We start from the raw sequence: 17,634 nt of genomic DNA on the forward strand, positions 1-17,634 counted from the left end.
GCTAGCGGAACAGTACCGACCGCAAGGTCCAAATGGGATAAATTTGCCGTGGAGGCAGACAAAAATGTGGGGACCCCAGTGTTGAGGCAGACTAGATCCGCTTGGTGGAAGACGTCTAGCAATAGTGAGCCACGTGGACAAGGATGTGGAGATCCCCAAAGCGGGTGGTGGGCATTGAAGTCCCCAACCAGCAAATAGGGGGGTGGAAGCTGATCAAGAAGATGAAGGAGATCAGCTCGTGCCATTGGTGTAGACGATGGAATGTATACCGTACAAAGAGAGAACGTGTATCCAGAAAGGGAAAGACGGACGGCGACAGCTTGGAAGGAAGTGTTTAAGGGGATTGGGTGATAATGGAGAGTATCATGGAGCAGAATCATGAGTCCTCCATGGGCTGGAGTGCCTTCAACAGAGGGGAGGTCATATCGGACGGACTGAAAATGAGGGAGAACAAAGCGGTCATGGGGACGCAGCTTTGTTTCCTGAAGACAGAAGATGACCGGCGAGTAGGATCGTAAGAGGATCGACAATTCCTCCCGATTGGCGCGAATGCCGCGGATATTCCAGTGGATAATGGACATAGGGTGAACAGAAATGGAGGAACGTCACCAAGGGTGCTGTCAACTCAACGACTGCTCAGAGCTTGCGACCGACAGGATGGAGTGGCATTCAGTCGAAGGCAGAAGATCCTGATCCATAGGTTGGTCAGGAGCAGCTCCTGCCACCAACGATCGGCCAGTTGACCGGCCACCAACAGTGCGCTTCGGCGACACAGAAGATGGCCGAGGGCGATTTCCGCCAGGTGGTGCTGTAGACGGGACACGCCTTGGCGGAGAAGGAGAGGAACTGTGTTTCTTCGTAGCCTTCTTGGAGGTATGTTTAGATGAAGGAGGAACCGATGGTTGTGAAGTTGCAGTACGTAAAAACTCTTCACGAGAATGCTCTTTTTTGGAAGACTTGGCGTCTGACTTTTGGGCTCGAGATTTAGCAGAACCCGACGAAGGGTGAGCCATAGAGTGGGCAGGCGAAAGAGGTGAGGTTGAACGGGCGATCTTTGCGCTGGCCGATCTGACGACCGTGGTACTAAATGTGAGATCGCAAGTCTGCGTGGCCGCCTCCTTTGTTGGCCGAGGAGAAGCAAGGACAGCGCTGTATTTTCCTTTCTGAGGCACGGTGGGCTGTCGACTGGCGAGTAACTTTCGAGCAGCAAAGGTCGACACCTTTTCCTTCACTCTTATTTCCTGGATCAGCTTTTCGTCCTTAAAAACAGGGCAATCTCGAGAGGAAGCAGCGTGGTCACCCATACAGTTGATGCAGCGAGGGGATGGAGGTGGACAAGCACCCTCATGGGCATCCCTGCCACACGTAACACATTTGGCCGGATTGGAACAGGACTGGCTGGTGTGATTGAACCGCTGACATCGATAGCAACGCGTAGGGTTTGGGACATAAGGGCGAACGGAAATTATCTCATAGCCTGCTTTGATTTTTGATGGGAGTTGAACTTTGTCAAATGTCAAGAAGACAGTGCGGGTTGGAATGATGTTCGAGTCAACCCTTTTCATAACCCGATGAACAGCGGTGACGCCCTGGTCAGACAGGTAGTGCTGAATTTCTTCGTCAGACAATCCATCGAGGGAGCGTGTATAAACGACTCCACGCGAGGAATTTAAGGTACGGTGGGGTTCCACCCGGACAGGGAAGGTGTGGAGCAGAGAAGTACGCAGCAATTTTTGAGCCTGGAGGGCACTGTGTGTTTCCAACAACAGGGTGCCATTCCGTAGTCTGGAACAAGACTTTACAGGACCCGCAATTGCGTCGACACCTTTCTGAATAATGAAAGGGTTGACCGTGGAAAAGTCGTGACCTTCGTCAGACCGAGAAACAACAAGGAACTGTGGCAACGATGGAAGAACCGTCTGTGGCTGAGACTCAGTGAACTTACGTTTGTGAGCAGACATAGTGGAAGGTGAGGAAACCATTGCGGAAGAATCCCCCATGATTACCGGCGTCTCCGATGGCGCGCTCCTCCCTTGTGGGGGCCCTCACCGAGGGCACACCCGCCTTAGGTGATTGTTCACACCTCAGGTCACACCTCCCGACAAACGGACGGAGGGACCAATCGGCACTTTCGGAAGGTATCAGCTCGGGTAATCACCCCTCCCTGGGCCTGGCCTTTACCAGGGGGTACGTACGTGTCCTACCTGTCTACCCGGGGCGGGGAATTACGCGTTACCCCGTCACCGGCTACGCATGGAAGTGCGTGGGTCGGCCTTCAGACACGCACAGGGAGGAAGAAAGAGAAAGGGAAAGGAAAGAAGAGGGGGTCTCAAACGCCGCAGCGGAGAAAAGGGTAAAGAGAAGAGGTAAGGAAAGGAGATGGACAAAGGAAGGAAGAAGACATACAAGCAAGGAAGAAGAAGAATGCGGTACATTTACAAGCGTCCGTCTCCGGACGTAGGCGCAAACCATACTCCCAGAGGGGGAGAAAGTGAAGGAATCAGCCAGAGGTGAGGGGGGGGGGGGGGGTGAAGACAGGGGATGGGGAAGGATGCGGAAAGGGAAGGTATGCAGCCCGGAAAGGAAGGAAGGCCACATTAGCTCGGGGCCCCGTGCTCGCTACGCACGTATCCACAAAAGAGTTGTGGATCCCCTGGGGGGTATTCTGAGGTAACTCGCCATTCAGAAAGAGGTGAGCTTTTTCACAGGGGTGTGTGGGTTACTGGCACTTAACGACAAAGTAATGAGGATGACACGTTGTGCTCATTCTACATCATCCTGCAGACAGCTCTTTAAACAGTTGGGTGTTGTCACAACAGCATCAACGAACACTTATTATTTTATGCAGTTTGTTATCAACAATCAAGCGTAGCTCAAAACAACAGTAATATTCCAAATGTAATGATGGAAGGAGAAATGACTTGCTGCATTGATCACTCTGCCGTCGTAGGCACAGAGAGTGGCAAGTTATTCAGCTATAAATATTTGAGTATCTACAATGACATATAGAATTTAATGGACGGTAAAATTAAGTTCACACAAAAACTGAAATCATATCTTCTTGAGAACTCCTTCAACTTCATAGAAGAATTTCTGAACTGTAATAATTGGCACACATGCGACAGCATTTGCTGCCTAATACGTTATAACACACTGTGCATAAAAACGGGATTTTTCCAGGGGTCATACTTCCAGTGCTATTGATGATAGCAAGGTAGAGTCAAGTATACTGGATAGCCCTTGTGCACCCTATGAAAGAATCATCTTACTGTAACTGTGATACAGTACAGGGACAAAGTTTGAAAATAACACACTTCTTCCAGCTTAGACAACTGGAGCAAATCAGTTGGTTCTTTTTGTGTTAGATGTAGTCTATGGTGTGCCTTAAAGAGCTCATGGAGGCACCATGTAGTTCATGGTTCCTTAGAAACCAATAAAAACCAACATGGTTTTTGGGTAATAAAACTGAGCCACGGATTCCAATATGGTTATCCACATCATACAGTTGAAATTTTTACAACACATTCCTAATGTCCCTATCTTGAAAATTTTTCTTGACATCTTTATCTGTTTCTGAGATACATAGGTTCACAGTTACCCCACGTCTACATGTAAAATACACATGTAAAATGTGGTGCAAGGCAAAAACATAGTTTATAAAATGATGTAGCAACAAGAAATATGCTGTAAAGTGTCTCTGTTATCATCAGAAGGGTTCTGGAAACCCCATGTAGAACTGAAGCACACGCAAAACTGTTATGCACTTAAAATCCATTTTGGGCTTTAAAACTAGTATTGCATTATTTCAATTTTACGTAAGTAAACTACCAAAATTTTACTGATGGATGAAGTTCTTTTCACACGAATGACTGCCCTGCTATTGCAGGAAAAGAAGGGAACCAGAGGAAAAATGCTCCAATCGGAGCACAACAAAGGCCAATACTTTTATTTAAAAGACTATAACTGAAAAGTGGGGTACCAGCAGCCTCATTTTACTTTCCTCAGCACCTTTTAAAATGTTTGCAAAAATTTTGGCATGTGAACTCATTTGCACTTTTTATGCTGAGAGAGGAGGAGGCAGTGGCAGAGGAAAAGAGACAGAAAAGTAATAAATACTAGAAGATAATAGACAGTGGTTGTGTTATAGAAAGAGTGAATGAGAGAGAGAGACAGTATGAGAGAAACAGAAGGAAAAAGTGGCAGTGGAACATAGCTGACAGTAATAGAACAGTGCAAGGAAAAGAGTGAAGGACACAAGGCCAGTGAGAAAAAAGGAACAAAAAACAGAAGAAAATGCAAGTGGGGGGGAGGGGGGGGGGGGGAGAGAGAGAGAGAGAGAGAGAGAGAGAGAGAGAGAGAGAGAGAGAGAGTGATAATGAGACACAAAGTCTATGAAAGTGAGAACAAGATAGAGAGAGATAGTGACAGTGAAAAGAGACAGCAGCTATGGAAAGAACTGAATTAGATAGAGAGACCATAATAGTAGTAGTTGTAGGAGGAGGAGGAGGACAGAACAATGGAGACTTTGGCTGTGAGACAAGAGACATGACTGAGACACAAAGAAACAATGACAATGAACTGGGCTAAATGAGTGAATCAGAATCAGCAAGTAGGAGTGGATGGTGTACTGGTACGTAAGGAACGTATTGACAAAAAACATTAGTCCGACCACTGTAAACGTCAGCAAAAGATGTATTTTAGTGTGACAGAAGGTGGTAACAAATGAGGGAAACCTCGTTCAATTTTTTGTCAATTAATAGAGACTCTGTCTTTAGTTCTGGTGGAGAGAAGACGTTTTTCTTGTGAATCAATGTGCTGTCTGAATAATAATCCTACGAAAATATCAAGTCTAAAAATTCATTTTTGTGCAAAACCACGAAAGTTTTCTTTTCTTCAGCACATCAACTCAATGTCAGGTCAACAAGCAGCCTGCATCGGAAGAAGCAGCCCGATTAAGGACTGTTATATACACGGTCAAGAGATAAATACTTATGGCGGAAGAAGATGAATGTACCCAAGGACACCAGACATATGTTCACGACACCACTGGCTCAAAAGTGGAAAACAATTTATTTGCTGCAAAACATTCATAAAAATAAAAATGTGTCCACAGTACAATCAATTTTGTTTAATTATATATATGGGTATAAGCAACTTACAGTGATGGAATAGTGGCTGTGAGTAAGTTACAGTTAGGGGAGCTTGTGGGAGTGAGGGGTGAGTCACATGTTAAAAAGCGTATGAATACATTTACACAGCAAAATTTTTGGGAAAATTTTTAAGTGCCAAGAAACATAAAATGAGGCAGCTGTTACCCCACTAATCAATCAATCTTTTAATAAACATGAGCAGATTCATCATTGCTGAGCTCAGAGAGGGGCATTTTGCCGCTGGTGTGTGTGCGTGTGTGTGTGTGTGTGTGTGTGTGTGTGTGTGTGCACGAGAGAGAGAGAGAGAGAGAGAGAGAGAGAGAGAGAGCTGTTTTCATGTAGCATTAGTGTGATTTATTACTTTGACATTTTTGTATAAAGAAACAGTCATTACTTTGGTAGAGTTTATTGTGTATGTGAAGTATTTCATTTTTATGCCATATCTGTACGTCATTAGGATTTCTGCAGGGGTATTTCTAATGAAGGAAATACCAAAAATTTTGTCTTTTATTTCTGTTGCCAACAAGAGTGTAATTCCACTTTTGCTATTTAATATTTGTGCTGAGGTACAGTCAATTGTGGATGGCAGATTTACGTTGATTGTGGATATTAATTTCATCTTCAGGATATTATTGTGTTTTGGGTAGCCTTCATACTCTGTGGCAGAATATGGAGACCAGTACATCATTTGCCTTAAGGAACATGGGAAACTGCCTAAAAACTATCAGGCTGGCCGGTATGCCAGTCCACAATCATTAATCCACCATGCGGATTCAATCCAGGCCTGGTTCACCAACCCAAGTCTCGTGACAGCATACAGAGTGTTATGCAATAAGAGCAGGTTGCTTCTGGGAGCCAACCACATTATAAAATTCACTGACAGTCAGGTTCTCCCTGTGGAGGACTACCACACCCATTTTTACAGAAAAGTGATAAAAATTCATAAACATAATAATAGTTTCACCCAGAAACCCTCTGGGTGAACAGACCTTCTTTTAAATCTATATCCATACTCTACATATCACTGTGAAATGCACGGCAGAGGGTGCGTCCCCAAATAACAATTATTAGGCTTTTCCTGTTCCATTCATATACGGAGTGCGCAAGAAATGATTTGCTTAAACACCTCTACAAGCACTGTAATTAGACTAATCCTGTCTTTGCAATCCCTATGGGAGTGATATGTAGGGTTTGCAGTGTATTCCTGGATCCACCAATCAAAGTTGGACACACAAACTTTCTAAAAAGGTTTTCACAGGATAGCTTGTCCCTACTTTTACGTGTCTGCCAGTTTATTTCTTTCAAGATCTTCATGCCACCATCCCACAGGTCAAACAAACCTCTGATCTTTCAAGCTGTCCTCCTTTGTATCTATTCGATGTCCCCCGTTAGTCCTTTTCGGTACAGGTCTCGCACATCATCAACATTCTAGGATGGGTCACAAGAGTGTTTAGCATGCGATCTCCTTTGTAGTGTGGCTCTTTTTCTCTAATACTTTACCACTTAACTGCAGTCTGTCACTTGCTTGACCTACAACTAAGACTACGTGATTGTTCCATTTCATATTGTTACAGCAAGGTATCTGTACGAGCTGATAGATTCCAAATATGACTCATTGATACTACATTTTTTTTGTTTTGTTTTGTGAAAAGCACAATTTTACATTACTGAACATTTACAGCAAGTTGCAGATCTTGAGTCCCTATGATGTGGTGGACGATTGTTGCAAGGAACACGGAGAGAACCACAGAGAAGGATAAAATCAAGTTTTCATCCTCTGCATTTACTAACAGCAACAGAGAGGCATTTAATTGCTCCTGGTATAGCAGCAAGCTCCAATAGCTACTCTTATTGTAGTAAGTAGCTTAAAAACTGATTGTATTGAATTCTCAACAATAGAAATAGGTAACCAGTATTATACCAGATAATATCTTTTTACAAAGAAAAATCAAAGCTTCAGGGAACAAATCAGAATTTCAGAGTAGCGTTTCTTAACAAAATATATGAGAAATTACCTGAAGCAAACCATTTACTAGTACAGAAATCAAGCTTCTCAGGCAACAAGGTTTATTAAGTGATCACATTAAAAGTTTTCTTTTTAAACTTTTTTCATAAATGCTCATTTAATACACAGGCAGAATCACAATACACACTGCCAGAAAGAAATTAGTACACCTGGAAAGTAACTGTCGATTTTGATCCGATGACAGCATATGCCACCTGGATGTACTGATAATGGTTTCAGCATTGTCTGTCAACATATGGCCTGGCAGTATATCTATCAGAATGCCATCTGTCTCTACCCTTTAATAGACAATGCTCACAACCAGAAGGCTCAGTAGTGGGGTGCAAACATGTGAGGCAAGCAATCATCCATGCCAAAGAGACCCACTCAGGATTCCTATACTCCGTACGACGAGAGAAGAGCTCGGACAGATGGCTGCGCAGTTGCCAGTATTTGACACAGATGGACAGCAAGTCAGTAGTGGTCACCCAGCACTATGGCAATACTGGGGCATTACTACAGTAACATAAACAAAAGCTCATGATGTGACGTGCCACGGCCACATCAACTGTCAGAGCTCTTCTCTCACCATACACACTGTACAGCCAAATGAGCAAGTTTGAAAGGGTCACACTGTGGCCTTCTGAGTGGCAGGATGGTCCTTTCAGAGAATTGTCACACAAGTTAGACATGCTGCGCCAGTTGTGTAACAATGCTGGTATCGGTGGTCACGTGAACATTCTCACACCCGTAGATCAGACGTCCACACAGCACAGACGTGTGGCAGGATCATCGTATTATAAGGGCAGCAGTGGCAGATTGTACATCTACTATGGCACACATAAGATGGCTTGTTAGCTCAGACATGTCAACATGAACTGTTGCGCACCACTTGTTAGCTAAAAGCCACACATTGATGTGCATGGCTCGACTGGAGCCTTCAGAGGATCACTTGGAAGATGGACTGGCATGCCATGGTCTTCAGCAATGAAAGCAGTTTCTGCCTGAATGCAAGAGATGATTGTTTGCATGTACGACATAGACTGGTGAGCTGTGTCAAGTGCATTCATCCAATACACATTAGCACCATCCTGGGCCTTAAGGTCTGGGGTGTGGTAACCTTTCATGTTTCTGGACGGGATGCTAACCAGCACTTAGAACATGCAGAATGTTGTTAAGCCCATTCTTTTGCCACTGCAACCTGAAAGAAATGTGTTGTTCCAACTGGATAATGCTCATCCACACACTGTCCATGAAACTCGACATGCTTTGCAAAATGTGCAGGAACCTCTGTAGCCAGCATGATCTCTGGACTTGTCTCCAATTGAGCACATATAGTATACAATGGGATGAGAAGTGACTCATCAACTAACAATTCTTACAAAACAACATAAACAGATCAAGTAGGTACAGAATAATGTATTCCAGGACAGTACTTGCCATCTGTATGATCAACTGGTTGCCTGAGTCAGTGTCTGCATTACTCCTTATGCACTGTTGCAACAATAAATCTTGAGTGAATCGGAAACCTCTAAAAGGGTGAACTAATTTTTTTTCAAGCAGTGTATTATGTACTGAGTGTGTAGTAATATTATTGTATTTTGACAAAGAGTGCAACAATCTTCTGACAGATGACAAAGTACTCTGTGAAGTGGTTGCTGTTGGTGCAGTAAAAGCTCAGCATTGTGCCAATCTTCCACTGCATGCAATGAGGTACATATTGGCCAACTCTTCACCAGTAAACCTGTCCGTAGTGATACTGTCAACTTTTGCACTGTTGAGCATTATTTTCAGTGAAATATAGATACAAAACTAACTGCTAACTGATATCACATGAGATGCAGTAACTCTACAAAGAGCTGCCAAGAACTGTGGGTTCCTAACATTAAAATATTCAAAAGGTATCTTTGAAAGTTTGTTAGTGGAGTTCTAGTTCACCCTGTATAGTGTAATTGATACACGCCATGTCCGTATCATTGTATTTAGGTTTCAAACTTCATGCAAAAAAGAAAGGCAAGAAAGCAGTGACAACAGCATAAGTAATACTAATATAAGACTTTTTCACCGGTTACATACTACTTATGAAACTACCGAAAATTTAAATGTAAGAAATCTAACATTCCTTAACTAACATTCATTCCTTGACATTTGATTTTTGTCAAATTTTGTATAGGCCTATAACAACAAAATGTTCTTTGCCGCACACATTATACATGGTCTCTTTCTGCAGTATGCAAACAGCTATAAAATACTGAGGAATTTAGGCATCAACTACACTGTTCTGTTTACATATGCATGCCCGTTATGCTTTTATGATCTCATTCCTATGTTTACTTTAACGATACACCAAATGTGAGTAAATTATTGAGAAAACCATGCGGCAGCCTTCAAAAGTTTCACACTGACAACAAAATGAATTAACAACCAGTTTTGCAAACTTAGTTAAACGTCATCTTTTTTTTTATGTTTCAAAAACAGTCTGGAATCAAAAACTACAGTTCTCTGTTACCAGCACATGATGCAGTCATTGGCAAGTCTTACATATTACAATTCACATAATGAAAAAAAAAAAAGCACTTAATGAACAAAATCAAAATTCTCCTATTGGTTGGTACCTAATTCTGCCGATCAGAATCGGCCAAATTATTCTTCTAAATGATTTTTTTTTTTCATTTTGTAGCAAAGTGTGCAGTGATCTGAAATTCCTGGGGGATTAAAACTGTGTACCAGACAAGGGCACAAACCCAGAATGTACTGGGCTCGAGTCTCAGTCCAATTTCAATCCATAAAGCAAATCCGAATGTCATATTTTTTTACATCTCACCCTTCGGCAAGAATCCCTCCCTCCTTACTTCTAAAAGACAAGTCAAAGGAACAGCTCTGTATCATTATTCTAATCAAAACTTCCAGGAATACTCTCCAAGCCTTTGCTTCTATCCTTAATTTTAAAAGGCCAAAAATCAAAAATCTATCAATAGTAGGGCTACCTAAAACCATCCAGATTGAACGGACATTGTTAGTTCAGATGGAACATGTATCCCATTGAGAGTGGTAACTGTTTATGGATTGACACACACGGCATTCCAATCCCACAGTAGCAAGATGTCTGCCAGGAACTAATGCAACCAGTATAACTGAATGAATAATGTGAAATAATAAGACAATATCAGATGCAATCAGAAAATTAAAGAATGTAAGCCAAAGATTGTAAAGAAAAATGTCATTGACAGTGGCGTGGGTAAAAATAGTAGACACTTGTACAGCGCATCAACAAAATTGGAATGAATTTCCCTTTTTAATATACTCTGCTTCTCTGACAAACACCATACAGTGTTACATTCATATGACCACGCTGATACATCAGTTGCAAGGCAAAAATGGCTGAGACAACACAAAAATGGCTGAGACAACACAAAAATGTTTACAGCTCAGCCAACTTGTGAATGTCAAAAACCTTCATTCTGTAGTTACACTAAGTGTTGATATGAGGTTACCCTCTGTCATGCACCTCATGGGGGTTTGCCGAGTATAGATGAAGATGTAGAGGTCACTGTTCACTTATGGGCTCACTGACTGGTACTTTCAAGCAATTTTAATTAATACTGCTGCGATCTAGTAAAGCTGAACCATTCACATGCTACCAAGAAACTACTGGGAAAAAAAATCGGGACTGACTTCAAAGATTCTGGAATATCATTCTAATACTGAGCTGTTAAGTGGGTATTAAAACATGTAAAAAACTGCTGAGGGCATAATAACAACGTCCCAACTGATTAACATGTAATACATGCATCTGAGATACATCAATTTAAAAAAGCTGGCCACAATCGCTTGATGATGTGTTTCCCCAAAAATTACACATATCACATCCTGAAGTCCTTTTCATACAGTGCTCTACTGTTCTACACCTGGTGTGTTTAGTGATTGATTAATAGTGTCAGGAGAGACAGATAAACTCTTCCAATCAAAATGATAGAGTCAGTCATGGCATTATGAAATCAATTGGGCATGCCATTAGGAAATTAATAATCTATGGAACTATCCCTGTTGAAAGTCCAACAGATAGAGATGGAACGTCTGTTATCATAGAAAGAATAGAAAGTGCGGCTTAGCTTTTTCAACCTCGTAAACTGTCGCTGACAACACAACACAGATTTGAAAGGTAAATATGGCCATTTAGCTCTCATTCTCCGAGTCAATGCTCCAGAGAGCTTACATTTACTGTCCTCCCAAGATGTATTACTGCGGAATTTTTTCACAATTTTTCCTGAAAATTACTAAAACAAGTCATTATCATTCCATCAACAAGTCACCATGAACCCATAAAAATGCAACTCAGGTGACAGGTGACAGTTTTAACTGTGAAAGTCTCACCTTAGACACTTCACAAAAAAACGCATTACAATTATTTCACATAATTCACTCATTAATAACTCCGAAATGACTTCTAGCAGGTTTACTACTATGAAATCAGATGTAGGCCTAAGCCTAATACTTTCTTAACCATCAAAGTTAGTGTGAAATCCACCGATAACAAGACCAAGACGGGAAATTTACTAGTGAACAGGGCTAAGAGTTACTTAGATCCATGACTGCGGGCACCTGAAGCTTTCAAATTCTTTTTTCGATTCTGTACCCTTGTAACACAATTCGCATCGCTGTAAGAAGCGATACTGAATGTAGCAGCAACTCGTCAACTATGTGCGTACAGTTCTGGCAGCATTCAGCAACCTTTTGTGGGTATTACAACAATGATCTATGCAGTTACAGAACGCGTTACCTTAGGCAACTGTGGCGCCGCTTGTTTCAGTTTCCCTTTCGCAAATAGAACAGCGTTTACACGGGCTGCAGCTTCACAGGCAGCCTGGAGACTGTTTCTGTTGATCATATCCCTGCAAATTCCATAACAACATCTAAGCAAAAACGAAATCACCACTACTTTCTGTAGAACATACTCTGGCTGTTTCCATTACCATCCAATCTTCACGCCGTACACAATCAGCGACTTTCATTATAAATTTCGAGGACGAAATGTTCCACAGTATCGGTGTTTCACAATACTCACATATAAACACTAACAAACTGATTTCCAAAACGCATCAATAACTTTCGTATCTACTGCCGGGACTTACTAGTATGGCAACCTACAGCACTTTGACGAAAACAAATTACTGGCGTTTCAGGGCAGCCATCGTCATGTCATAAATTACAAACATCACAGTGTACTGTCTAGACAGTGAATTGATGCGGTTTCGTGGCACGGTATTTGACAACATTGTTATAAATTCTATAAACTTTGAAACTCTGCGGATGTATTAGGTAAACTTGAAGCGAAATCTGATAATATATCAATGTAGTGACTGCTCTTAAATATACCAAATAGAGAATGAATGGGGGTCGGTTCACTCATGACTTCACGGAAAGGCAACCGCTTCATCTCGTTGGCCCTGACGGCAACCCAACGCCAAAACATAGCCCAATGCATTTCAAATACCGGAATTCACACAGGCTGAACGGGAGGGCACTTCAACAATTATCTGCTAGGAAGTGTTGGCTTCGACTTTCGTCCAGCAGAGTGCCATCGCCCCGTTCACTCATGTTGAAATAGCAAACTTTGGGGCTTCTAAATCATTATTTTATTGTTTGCTTTTGTTTTCGTCACACTTAGTGAAGGTTCCATCGGGACTTAGTTTTTGTTGCCTTCTGTTCGTTGCGTTGACGTTCAGTGTGGATCGTCCTTTAAATGGCAAGCGAGAAGGATGCGAGCGATACGATGTAGCTGAAAAATGGGAGTGAGCCTTGCTTGCATGTCCGAAAGAAAAGTCTTTATTGCCGATCCACAGCCTTACGAAATAAATTGCGAATTCTGTGAGATCAGTTGCATTAGGTGCAGATATACTATTAGTGACATGACTGGAACTTGAACGTGGATTTCCCACTTATCGTGAGTGATCGCTGTCACCATTTCAGCTACCCATGCGCGTTCCCCGGACTGACCCAAACCTCCACATATCACATTGTCTATATCCTTATGCCACAGTTTATTATATGTAATACCTAATGCTCGTCAACATCGTTACGAGTAACCAGATTCCCGCGCCAGGGAGAATGAGACTACGAGGAGTCCAGACCAATGTTGTTACCACCCTACTCCCGTTATACGTCACTAATGAGTAGTACACCTATATCTAATACAGCTGATGTCAAAGAATTCGTAATCATCGGATAACTTTCGAATTATTTCGTACAACTGCTAGAAACGTAGGTTTGCCTTTCCTTAATCTAGCTTCTAAGATAGGTCGTAGGATCAGTATTGCCTCACGTGTTCCAATATTTCTACGGAATCCAAACTGATTTTCCCCGAGGTCAGTTTCAACTAGTTTTTCCATTCGTCTGTAAAGAATTCGCGTTAGTACTTTGCAGCCGTGACTTATTAAACTGATAGTTCGATAATTTTCGCATCTGTCAACACCTGCTTTCTTTGGGATTGGAATTATTATATTCTTCTTGAAGTCTAAGGGAATTTCGCCTGTCTCATATATCTTGCTCACCAGATGGTAGAGTTTTGTCAGGACTGGCTTTCCCAAGGTTGTCAGTACTTCTAATGGAATGTTATCTACTCCCGGGGCCTTGTTTCGACTCAGGTCTTTCAGTGCTCTGTCAAACTCTTCACGCAGTATCCTATCTCCCATTTCATCTTCATCTACATCCTCTTCCATTTCCATAATATTGTCCTCAAGTATATCGCCCTTGTATAGACCCTCTATACACTCCTTCCACCTTTCTGCTTTCCCTTCTTTGCTTAGAACTGGGTTTCCATCTGAGCTCTTGATATTCATACAAGTTGTTCTCTTTTCTCCAAAGGCCTCTTTAATTTTCCTGTAGGCAGTATCTATCTTACCCCTAGTGAGATAAGTCTCTACATCCTTACATTTGTCCTCTAGCCATCCCTGCTTAGCCATTTTGCACTTCCTGTCAATCTCATTTTTGAGACGTTTGTATTCCTTTTTGCCTGCTTCACTTACTGCATTTTTATATTTTCTCCTTTCATTAATTAAGTTCAATAGTTCTTCTGTTACCCAAGGATTTCTAGTAACACTCGTCTTTTTACCTACTTTATTCTCTGCTGCCTTCACTACTTCATCCCTCAAAGCTACCCAGTCTACATCTACTGTATTTCTTTCCCCCATTCCTGTCAATTGTTCCCTTATGCTCTCCCTGAAACTCTGTACAACCTCTGGTTTAGTCAGATTATCCAGGTCCCACCTTCTTAAATTCCCACCTTTTTACAGTTTCTTCAGTTTTAATCTGCAGATTATAACCAATAGATTGTGGTCAGAGACCACATCTGCCCCTGGAAGTGTCTTACAATTTAAAACCTGGTTCCTAAATCTCTGTCTTACCATTATATAATCTATCTGAAACCTGTCAGTATCTCCAGGATTCTTCCATGTATACAACGTTCTTTTATGATTCTTGAACCAAGTGTTAGCTATGATTAAGTTGTGCTCTGTGCAAAATTCTACCAGGTGGCTTCCTCTTTCATTTCTTCCCCCCAGCCCATATTCACCTACTACGTTCCCTTCTGTCCCTTTTCCTACTACCGAATTCCAGTCACCCATGACTATTAAATTTTCGTCTCGCTTCACTATCTGAATAATTTCTTTTATCTCATCATACATTTCTTCAATTTCTTCGTCATCTGCAGAGCTAGTTGGCATATAAACTTGTACTACTGTAGTAGGCGTGGGCTTCGTGTCTATCTTGGCGGCAATAATGCGTTCACTATGCTGTTTGTAGTAGCTTACCCGCATTCCTACTTTTTTATTCATTGTTAAACCTACTCCTGCATTACCCCTATTTGATTTTGTATTTATAACCCTGTATTCGCCTGACCAAAAGTCTTGTTCCTCCTGCCACCGAACTTCACTAATTCCCACTATATCTAACTTTAACCTATCCATTTCCCTTTTTAAATTTTCTAACCTACCTGCCCGATTAAGGCATCTGACATTCCATGTTCCGATCTGTAGAACGCCAGTTTTCTTTCTCATGATAACGCCTGGAGATCCGAATGGGGGACTATTTTACCTCCGGAATATTTTACCCAAGAGGACGCCATCATCATTTAACCATACAGTAAAGCTGCATGCCCTCGGGAAAAATTTCGGCTGTAGTTTCCCCTTGCTTTCAGCCATTCGCAGTACCAGCACAGCAAGACCGTTTTGGTTTGTGTTACAAGGCCAGATCAGTCAATCATCCAGACTGTTGCCCCTGCAACTACTGAAAAGTCTGCTGCCCCTCTTCAGGAACCACACGTTTGTCTGGCCTCTCAACAGATACCCGTCCGTTGTGGTTGCACCTAAGGTACGGCTATCTGTATCGCTGAGGCACGCAAGCCTCCCCATCAACTGCAAGGTCCATGGTTCATGGGGGGGGGGGGGGGGATTTCTGTATTATTTCAATTAACTTTGTTGTGAACTCTTTGAGTCATGTTGTAGCCCTTTTCGTTTCGTATCACGTGTGAGTGTTGGCACTGCTTTAAGTACCAAACAAAATGCAAATAAGTACAAAATGCAGGAGTAGAATAGGTTGTTCTTTAGAACGACTTGTACTCTTCCCTCCACTAATCAGCCTCATCCAAGATCAAGTCCATTAGGCATATGCAATCACCATCATATTATTGCATTACCTGATCAGTCTGATCAGTAATGGAACAGGTTACTTAAGCAACATTTATCTAGAAGTTACCACTGATGATAAGAATACAGATATAACTATGAACGATGCTACATAAGTTCCAGGGGTCAGATACATCTTATTGTCAGTCAGTCAAACAACAAGACATGGATTTTGCACATTACTTGTTGATGTACAGCATGACATATACAACGAAAATGATTTAATAATGATCCTTTGGACCTCCAATAGCAACTGCAGCACAAATTCATGACATGTATCAGGTACATTAACATCCACATCTACTTGATCAAGCTGCAATTCACAGTTAATTGCCTGGCAGAGGGTTCACTCAACAATTTTCAAGCTATTTCCCTACTTTCCCCCTCTTGAACAGCACATGGGAAAGATGAACACTAAAGTCTGTCTGTGTATACTCTTATTTTTGTTATATAGCAAGGATGATCATTTCTGCCTATATATGTGGGCAAGACAAAATATTTTCGAATCTGGAGGAGAATGTTGGTGATCAAATTTTCATGGGAATGTGTTGCTGCATAATTAACATCTTTACTTTACTGATTGCCACTTTCAACTCACATGTCATATCTGTGATACTCTCTCCCCTGTTTTGCAATAATACAAGACAAGGTGCCCTTTTGTGCAATTTTTCGATGTCCTCTGTCAATCCTACCTGTTGTGGGTCCAATACCATACACCAATATCTCCAGAAAAGGGTAGATAAGCACAGCTAGGCAGTCTTCTTAGTGGGTCTGTTGCATCTTCTAATTGTACACTTTCCCACAGCGTTATCTATTTGTTTGTGCCAATTTAAATTATTAGTAACTGCAGTCACTAAGTATTTGATTGAACTGACAGCATTTATATTTATGTGATATTATTGTGTAACCGAAATTTAGCGGATTCCTTTTAGTTGTTGTCTAGGTGACTTCAGATTTTTATTGTTTAGAGTCAGTCGCCACTTTTTGCACCATGCAGATATCGTGTCTAAATCCTTTTGCAATTGGTTTTGATCCTGTGATGATTTTACAAGAAGAGAAATGACAGCATCATCTGCAAACACTGCACTTTAAAATATCATTTCTGTTTTGCTTGATGACTTTCTATCAATTGTTACTAAATGAGACCTTCCTGACAGGAAATCACTAATCTAATCCTATACTCTGTATATACACAGTTTCGTTAAAATTCTCTTATGACGAGTGGTGTCTAAACCATCTGCAGATTTAGAAATATGGAATCAAGAAAACAATTTGAGATTCCTTGTGAATGGTATTCATTACTTTGTGTGGACAAAGAGCCAGCTACGTTTTAAAGAAACGATACTTCCTGAATCTACACTGGCTATTTGTCAATATATTGTTTTCTTTGAGGTAATTCATAATGACTGAACACAGTATATGTTCCAAAATCCTACTACAAATTGACGTCAGTGATATGGGTCTGTATTTCAGCAGATTACTCTTCTCTCCTTTCTTGGCTTCTGGTGTGACCTGTGTAACTTTCCAATCCTTAGAAGTAGATCTACCATTGAGCAAGCGGTTGTATATAACTGCTAAGTATGGGGCTATTGTATCAGCATACTCTGAAAGGAATCTAACTGGTGTACAATCTGAAGGACCCTTCATTAAGTGATTTAAGATGCTTCACTACACTGAGGAACTCTACTTCTAAGTTACTTATGCTGGTAGCTGTTCTTGATTGTAATTTCAGAACATTTTACACGAAGTTATAATCTGTGGCAGCGAAGATTGGAGCATTTGAACTGGGTAAGCATGT

At 41.6% G+C, this 17,634-nt stretch overlaps 1 protein-coding gene across 5 annotated transcripts in view; it reads right to left on the bottom strand.

Annotated features, from left to right (window-relative positions):
* LOC126412848 (uncharacterized) overlaps window positions 1-12,335 on the bottom strand; it is a 309,701-nt gene extending 297,366 nt beyond the window's left edge. For 3 of the 5 annotated variants that reach the window (XM_050082704.1, XM_050082703.1, XM_050082702.1), the window contains exons 1-2: window positions 12,129-12,334; window positions 11,936-12,047 (exon numbers count right to left, since the gene is read on the bottom strand). Coding sequence is in view for 4 of the 5 variants with exons in the window: in XM_050082703.1 (XP_049938660.1) it covers window positions 11,936-12,043 (108 nt within the window). In the remaining variant the exon portion in view is untranslated. Of the gene's footprint in view, window positions 1-11,935; window positions 12,069-12,128 lie in introns of all 5 variants that reach the window. The other 2 variants (XM_050082699.1, XM_050082700.1) reach the window with 2 other exon arrangements.
* Window positions 12,336-17,634: the final 5,299 nt, after the last annotated feature.

The sequence above is a fragment of the Schistocerca serialis genome, chromosome 7 (assembly GCF_023864345.2).
Source record: "Schistocerca serialis cubense isolate TAMUIC-IGC-003099 chromosome 7, iqSchSeri2.2, whole genome shotgun sequence".
Lineage (NCBI taxonomy): Eukaryota > Metazoa > Arthropoda > Insecta > Orthoptera > Acrididae > Schistocerca > Schistocerca serialis.